Genomic DNA, 8,418 nt, shown 5'->3' with positions numbered 1-8,418 from the left:
GGAGTCCCTGCTACAAAAAAAGGCCCTGGGTTTGGATAACAAACAAGGTCAACAGAATAAGAATCAAAAGGTGGGTGTGGCTGGATAACCAGACTTCTGGGAACATGGGGGTGTGGCCTAATATGCCAATGAGCTGTGCTGTCAGGAGTGTGGCCTAATATGCTAATAGGTTTCTGCTGTTGGGTGTGGCCTATTATGCTAATGAGTTCCTGCTGGGCTTTTTCTACAAAAAAAAGCCCTGATTAGGAGAGTGCGCAATGTGACTCGTACCTTGCCCTGGAGGGGTGACATATGTCCGCCGGGGGTTGCTGAGGACTTCGCCATCCTGCACGATCCCCACGCCAATCTTGTTGGCGCTCCCCTCAAAGCCGATCACCACAGGCATAGCCTACTTTCCTCCTGGAAAAGGGAAGGAGAGAGACGTCATCGTGGTCCCATTTTGGAAACACGGGAATCCCCATCAAGAGTAGAAAGTGGAGTTTTGTGGTTCAGAGCTGAGGTGGGGAAGTCCTTGCGCCTCTGGAGAGAAGAGATGAGAAGTTCTGGCCTCTCTGGAGGCCAAGGATCACCTAACCTGGCAAAACATGGAGCAGAATCTGGAGACGAAAGATCCTGCAACACATATGTTATAGGATTTGGGGCAGGGCTATTTTTGGGCAGGAACGCACAGGAACGGAGTCCCGGCTGGCTCCTGAGTTGGCCACGCCCAGCAGGAACTCATTAGCATAACAGGCCACACCCAACAGCAGAAACTCATTCGGATTGGCTACATTAGGGGTGTGCGGCCTAACATGCAAAGGAGTCCCTGCTACAAAAAAAGGCCCTGGGTTTGGACAACAAACAAGGTCAACAGAATAAGAATCAAAAGGTGGGTGTGGCTGGATAACCAGACTTCTGGGAACATGGGGGTGTGGCCTAATATGCCAATGAGCTGTGCTGTCAGGAGTGTGGCCTAATATGCTAATAGGTTTCTGCTGTTGGGTGTGGCCTATTATGCTAATGAGTTCCTGCTGGGCTTTTTCTACAAAAAAAAGCCCTGATTAGGAGAGTGCGCAATGTGACTCGTACCTTGCCCTGGAGGGGTGACATATGTCCGCCGGGGGTTGCTGAGGACTTCGCCATCCTGCACGATCCCCACGCCAATCTTGTTGGCGCTCCCCTCAAAGCCGATCACCACAGGCATAGCCTACTTTCCTCCTGGAAAAGGGAAGGAGAGAGACGTCATCGTGGTCCCATTTTGGAAACACGGGAATCCCCATCAAGAGTAGAAAGTGGAGTTTTGTGGTTCAGAGCTGAGGTGGGGAAGTCCTTGCGCCTCTGGAGAGAAGAGATGAGAAGTTCTGGCCTCTCTGGAGGCCAAGGATCACCTAACCTGGCAAAACATGGAGCAGAATCTGGAGACGAAAGATCCTGCAACACATATGTTATAGGATTTGGGGCAGGGCTATTTTTGGGCAGGAACGCACAGGAACGGAGTTACGGCTGGCTCCCAAGTTGGCCACGCCCAGCAGGAACTCATTAGCATAATAGGCCACACCCAACAGCAGAAACTCATTAAGATTGGCTACATTAGGGGTGTGTGGCCTAACATGCAAAGGAGTCCCTGCGACACAAAAAGGCCCTGGGTTTTGACAACAGACAAGATAAATAGAATAACAAGCAAAAGGTGGGTGTGGCTGGATGACCACACTTCTGGTAACGTGGGTGCGGCCTAATGTGCTAATGAGCTGTGCTGTCAGGGGTGTGGCCCAATATGCTAATGAGTTCCTGCTGTTGGGTGTGGCCTATTATGCTAATGAGTTCCTGCTGGGCTTTTTCTACAAAGAGGCCTGATTTGGGGCAAATGAATTCTGTAGCAACTGCTTCCCCCACCTCCACTCCCATACAGCAACACAGTAGGGCCCTGCATTTTACTCATAAGGAGCAGGCACCAAGAGGTAAGTGGTTCAGTACAGCTTTTTACCACTCTGAGAGGCGCATATGATAGGGTGACTGTGCACTGACTAAGGCACACTGAAACATTGTGGAGCTTAGTGACATCTATTGAGCTCTGGTTTTCGAAGCCAAGATTCTACTAAGAGGGGAAAAAAACAAATGTATTCTAGTAGTTACAAACTGGCCAGAAAAAAAACCACACCAAACTTTTCAGCTCATTTGGCTTCAACAGCACATGCTGACACGTTGAGCCGCTTTCTACTGAGTCACTGGTCTATCAAAGTCAGTTGTGCTTGCTCTGACGGGCAGCTCCACGGCTTAGAGGGAGTATTGGCGGGGAGCCGTGCTGGTCTAAAGCAACAGAACAAAGTTTGAGTCCAGGGGCACCTTTAAGACCAACAAAGTTTAATTCTGGGTGAAAACTTTCCTGTGCACGCACACTGCTCCAGCGCACGTGTGAACGTGCATGCCAAAAGACCCCTTCAGGTTTTAAGCCCTTGCGATGTAACCTTTGGAGCTGCGGTGGCTCAAGTGTTTAAGACGCTGAACTGCAGGCTGTGGAAGGTCAGTAGTTCAGCAGTTCGAGACCCGAGTGTGCCGCATGACGGAGTGAGCTCCCGTCGCTAGTTCCAGTGCCTGCCAACCTAGCAGTTCAAAAGCAAGAAATTGCAAGGAGATAAATAGGGACCACTTCGGTGGGAAGGGAACAGCGTTCCGTGCGCCTTGGTGTTTAGTCATGCCGGCCACATGACCACGGAAACGTCTTCGGACCGCGCTGGCTCTTCGGCTTGGAAACGGAGATGAGCACCGCAACCCTAGTGTCGGATTCGACTGGCTTTCGAGCAAGGGAGACCTTTACCTTTTACGTAACGTTTGCTTCGCACGGCGTGCTAGTGGGCGCTGTCCCAATATTTGAACAGAAAAAGCCAATCGGCTTTACAACTTGCGCATTAGGAGGATTGTGTCGTCCTCCTGTGCGGTTTCTCATCATCGGTCTCTCCCTTCTTACCCGTTTGCAAGGTCGGCTGCTTGGTTTCCGCTTCGAGCAAGTCAGGCGGCGAGTCTCGGCGGGCGGGTAAGTCCCATTGAGCTGAATGGGATGGAGAGCTCAGCCAAGGCGCTTCGGCTCGCCTTTGAGTCGATGATGGCGGGGGGGGGGGGGGGCGACCACAGTTTGTATCAGAAAAAGGGGGGGATAGGAAAGGGTTAAATTGCCCCCCCCCCCCCGTCTCTTTCGAAAAGGCAAGAGCCAGACATCCATAGAGAAAACGAGAGAAGTCACACGTTCGCCTTTACTACCGGGTGCCGTTGGAACTCCGCCATATGCGGGGACAAGAGTTATGAGGTGGGGAGGAGGAAAGTGGGAGCCTCTTTAGCCTCTTCTCCCCAGCATTATGGTGCATTATCCCATTTTTATGCATGAGTGGTCTCCTCACCTTCAACTGGTAACCAGAAGTGGGTGTGCTGCTACAATTTCGTTGATTCTGTTACCCCATGGGGGGGGAGAATCTCCTTGCGGCGTCAGGCGACCAAATCCCGCCTCCTCCCTCTTCGCGTGTCAGCTGGAGCAGGCATTGGTTGATCGAGGACACTCAGTCTTTGACTGCCCCCCCCTTTCGCGGTGGAGTCCCTTTCTCCCACGTGACCCAGCCCCTATCACGTGACACAAATCCACTCCACGTGGTTGTTTCCCCCATTCTCCTTGCGTGCGAGCTTGGCAGGTTCTTCCTTTGTCTCTGGGGAATTCCAGGATCTCGGTGCGGTAAGGGCAAGGACGCTTTACTAGGAGTCGTATGGATGCTACTAGTAGTAGTTAAAATTAGAATGTGGATAGAGGAAGGAGCTGGTTTCCTATCTTGGCAGAGTGTGCGTGGGAGGATGTTCTTTTTTAAAAAAACAACCCTGCCTTGCAGGTAGAAATTCAACAGGCGTGGCTTTGGCCTCCTACATTGCTACATCTTAAGGACGCTCGGACTTTAATTGCCCCTCCGAAGCCACGAACGTGCTTGGTGGAGGAAGCGGAAAACCCCTCATTCATTGCAGCCAAGCGATCCGGCTGTTACAGGCCAAGCAGCTAGCCTGGAGTTAATTTTTTTTAAGCGACCATTGTAGATCAGCCGAGGCAGATGTCTGCAGATGTAAATTGGGGAAGGGGGGGGGATAAAACAGGAGTGCAGGGGGTCCTTCGAGATTCACCACATTTCTTAGCAGCACGAGCCTTCGTGAGTCGTCACAGCTCACTTCATCAAATGCCAAGGGGGTCTTGCAGCAAAGAGGTTGTTTGTGCGGGGTGAGGAGAGGAGTGGCTGGGGAGAAGGCGGCTGATGTTGCAGGGAGAGGCCTGATTGGTTGGAGAGCCGTTCTGTCAAGGAGGTGGGAAAGGCACCGTTAATCCGGAGGAGAGAGTGGCATTGGCTACCGGGATGGCTTCTGTGCGCAGCGCTGGCGTGTCCGGGGTAAAAGCAGCAGCCGCCGCAGCAGCTCTGGGGAAAGGCCTCTGGCAGAGATCCATAACCTGCTAGCAGAGATGCCATTCTAAGCAAGGCTCCTTGTCATGCATGGACATGAATGCTGCCCTTAGGTTCTATAGAATTGTTGACTTGTGCATTGTAGGATTGTGAGCTTTGGTTACAGGAAAAATAATTTTGCCTGAAGAAGAATCTCGAAACACACAATTTTTGCCTGGGAGCAGGGCTGGCTCGCTTACTAGGCGCTCTCCTACAGCACGGCCCTTAGGGGTGCCAAACTGGCACCCCCACACACACACCAAAAGCCCTGGAACGTTCTTGACCAGGTGGGTGACTGCCGTGCGCTGCTTGGTCTTTCAGTGCGCTCAGAAGCGCAACCACCCTCCTCTTGGAGGAGCAGGAGCCACTGGCCTCCCCACCCCCAGGAATGAGTGGTTAGGAGCGCAGACTCTAATCTGGGTGACCCGGGTTGGATCCCCCCCACTACTCCTCCACATGCAGCTGCTGGCGTGGCCTTGGCTCAGTCACCAGTTCTCTCAGAGCTGTTCACTCAAGGGCAGTCCTCGAAAGAGCTCTCTCAGCCCCACCGACCTCACAACCTTTCAGATTTTGTGTTGTTCATTCTTCCTAAAATGCATTTATGTTTGAAAATTGTGGGGGGGAGAGACGGGGGGGGGCGGCGACAGAAGGTATCCTCGCCTAGTGTGCAAAAAAACCCGGGGCCGGCCCTGCCTGGGAGGCATGTTGCTTTGATGCTTGCTTGCTGTATCTCTCTTCGGAAAGCATAACAGCCTACAACATTGGCACGGACAACTGCTGCATCTCTCGTCAGTTTCTCATCAGAAAACAAGACAGTCTACAGCAATGGAACCTGTCTCTGTAGCTGTGGACTTTTCTGTTAGATATATATTGTTCTTTAGGTTTTGGCCTTTAGGGGGAGCCTGGAGGTGTCCTGGAATTCCTAGTGATCTCCAGACTTCAGAGATCAGTTCTCCTAGAGAAAATGGCTCCTTTGGAGAGTGGAGTCTATATGATTTTATCCCACGGATCTCCTTTCCCAGCTTCAACCCTGCCTTTTCCAGGCTGTACCCTCAAATCCCCAACGATTTCCCAACCTGGAGTTGGCAACCCTAGCTGCCCTCCCAGAAGAAATCCTGTACCTTTAACAAGCAGATGTTCCAGGCAGATGCTGCAAGGATGCAAGATGCTGCAGCTGTTGAAGGCACATGAGCCCTGTGAGATAACAAAATGAAGCAGGAGGTGGAGATCGACTTTGCCTGCTGAAGGTCGAGGTTAGGGAGGGATTTGCCCTGGGGGATTAGTACAACTGGCTAAGGATGAAGTTGGAAGGATTTCAGGGGCTATCTTTGGCTGTCTCCCTTGACATTGGTGGGAAGGGGGCTTTAGCAGGAGACAGTGGGCCAAAGATGGGGCTGGTTCAGGTGGGAATAGGACTCACTGGCTCCTGTTTTTCAGGAGACGTTGCTGCTCCGGAGCGTGCGGCTTGTGAGTCGGGGACGCTGCTGGCCCCTTGGGCTGGGATCGGAGATGCCCAAACGAGGGAAGAAGAAGGAAGATGGAGTCATTCCGGAAGAGAAGGAGGAGGTGGCAGGTGAGCGGGTCTGGGACCAGGATCGGGCCTGAATCGATTTGCCGGAGGGGCTCCTTTCGGGCTGCGCTCTCCTGTTTGGCAAGTCGTGTCCTCTGATCTCCAGGTCGCCTGCTAAGTTTATTCATTATTAACATATTTATATCCCGCTTCTCTGTTGGGCCATGCACCATCCACACACCCATTTGTTTTATATTTCGATAGTTATACTGCGGTTTTTACCCCAACAAGGATCCAAAGTAGCATGCGTCTTTCTCCCCGCCTCCGTTTGCCCTCGCAATGACAACCCCGTGATTAAGGTTCAGATCAGGGTCCTGCGGGATTTACTGCAGCTCCACGGGGCCCGTAAAACGGAGCTGTTCCACCAGGCCTTTGGTTGAGGTGCAAAGCTCCCTCTAAGCTGTGGAGTCGTGTGAGCAAAAATCTTACTTTGTGAGCTGCTGCCATTGAAGTTGTGAGTGAGAGATTCGGCTACCGCATACATTAGTTTGTTCTGGAGCCACCTTTCCAGAAGATGGAGGCCCTGACCCACAGGGTGGAAGGTGGAAGCCCTGACTCACAGGTCCTAGTGACTATTGCGTGGCCCAATCTCCTCCTTCTTCTCCCCCACAATCGCAGCGGACCAATAGAATTAAAGTTGATACTGGAATTACTAGCACTTTAATACTGTCTGATTTTAATATTGTTTATACTATTGTATTCAGGGGTCATTTCGTAGAAAAAGAGGTGCAGGAGCTCATTAGCATAACTTATTTGGATATGCCACGTCCCCTGATGTCAGAAGGCAACACCCACTGCTCAGGCACCACTGGACTGTTTTGGATTGCTAGCTATTGGGGGGGGGATGTGGAGATCTGTCCTCGCAGAGGAGGGAGAGCTTGTACCTGAATAAAACTTGGTCTTAAAGGTGCCATTGGACTGTTTTGGACCGCGGGGGCTCTGCAACTTACCTGGCTGCTTCCTGCTCTGGCTGAGGGCTGCTGGGAGCAGGGGGTGGGGCTTGTTGCATGTGCCTGCCCCCTGGGCTCTTTACTGCCGGAGCTCTGCACCTGTGCGCTCCTGCAGGAAATTACCCGATTGTATTGCATTAATGTTTTTATGTACTATGTTTTATGTATTATGATAAGTTTTATCTGGTTGTGAGCCGCCCTGAGCCAGCCTAGGCTTGAATGGGCGGGATGAAAGTCAATAAAATAAATAAATAAATATTTCCTGAGCTAGGGAAACTACAGTGTTCCCTCTAAACTGAGTTAGTGTGAGCTAGCTCACAGTTCTTTAGCCTCTTCCTGAGCTAGGGAAACTACAGTGTTCCCCTGCCAACTATAGTGTTCCCTCTAAACTGAGTTAGTGTGAGCTAGCTCACAGTTTTTTAGCCTCTGGCTCAAACTAACTGAGCTTAGAGGGAGCACTGTAGTTGGCAGGCGTCTAATAACATTGGCCTCCCCTGCTTCAAGGCCAATGGGTGCCAGGTGCGGATGATTTAATCCCACCCGAGTGATCCCCCCCCTCCCTTTCCTGGCATGACCTTAGTGTACACTGGAATGGAACTAACCCCTGAACCGCCATTAGGTATAGGCAGGGCTATTTTTGGGCAGGAACGCACAGGAACGGAGTTCCGGCTGGCTCCCGAGCTGGCCACGCCCAGCAGAAACTCATTAGCATAATAGGCCACACCCAACAGCAGAAACTTATTAGGATTGGCTACATTAGGGGTGTGTGGCCTAACATGCAAAAGAGTTCCTGCTACAAAAAAAAAAAGCCCTGGGTTTTGACAGCAAACAAGGTAAATAGAATAACAAGCAAATGATGGGTGTGGCTGGATGACCACACTTCTGGTAACATGGGGGTGTGGCCTAATGTGCTAATGAGCTGTGCTGTCAGGGGTGTGGCCCAATATGCTAATTGGTTTTGCTGTTGGGTGTGGCCTGTTATGCTAATGATTTCCTGCTGGGCTTTTTTCTACAAAAAAAAAGCCGTGGGTATAGGTATATTTTAAATTAGTCACCTAAAACTTTAATCTTGTTGGACTTAATGTTTTGATGTATTACTGCTGTATGGAATTGCTTATTGCTCCGTGACATGATGTAAGCCACCCTGAGCTCACCTGCGGGGTAGGGCGGGATAAGAATTGCAAAAATAAAATAAAGACCAACAAAGTTTAATTCTGGGTGTAACTTTTTTTGTGCGGCTGATAACCCAGAATTAAACTTTTTTGGTCTTAAAGGTGCTGCCGGACTCAGACTTTGTTCTGTGTTGAAACCGGCATACCTAGATGGGGAGAAGGCAGGAGCGGGGTGACTCTGGTTGTGTGCAGTCCCTGGTTCATGGGCACAGTGGCCATGCTCATAGACACTGTGTTTGTGGTGGCTTCACCCCCGTGCCTGGGGATACTGCTTTTTCAGGCAT

At 51.2% G+C, this 8,418-nt stretch overlaps 2 protein-coding genes across 2 annotated transcripts in view; one reads left to right on the top strand and one right to left on the bottom strand.

The window, feature by feature from the left end:
- The window catches only part of OSGEP (O-sialoglycoprotein endopeptidase), a 10,126-nt gene extending 9,741 nt beyond the window's left edge, over nt 1–385 (bottom strand). Inside the window, exon 1 of the mRNA XM_015418039.1 lies at nt 271–385. Within this exon, the coding sequence (XP_015273525.1) occupies nt 271–385 (115 nt within the window). The remainder of the gene's footprint in view (nt 1–270) is intronic.
- Nucleotides 386–3,627: 3,242 nt separating this feature from the next.
- Nucleotides 3,628–8,418, top strand: part of APEX1 (APEX nuclease (multifunctional DNA repair enzyme) 1) — a 10,033-nt gene continuing 5,242 nt past the window's right edge. Inside the window, exons 1-2 of the mRNA XM_015418046.1 lie at nt 3,628–3,697; nt 5,880–6,015. Coding sequence (XP_015273532.1) covers nt 5,952–6,015 — 64 coding nt within the window. The 5' untranslated portion in view covers nt 3,628–3,697; nt 5,880–5,951. The remainder of the gene's footprint in view (nt 3,698–5,879; nt 6,016–8,418) is intronic.

This window comes from Gekko japonicus, unplaced genomic scaffold (genome assembly GCF_001447785.1).
Source record: "Gekko japonicus isolate JY-2015 unplaced genomic scaffold, Gekko_japonicus_V1.1 scaffold1305, whole genome shotgun sequence".
In the NCBI taxonomy this organism is placed as follows: domain Eukaryota; kingdom Metazoa; phylum Chordata; class Lepidosauria; order Squamata; family Gekkonidae; genus Gekko; species Gekko japonicus.
The sequence above is the reverse complement of the archived record's forward strand: the minus strand, read 5'-3'. Positions and strand labels throughout refer to the sequence as shown.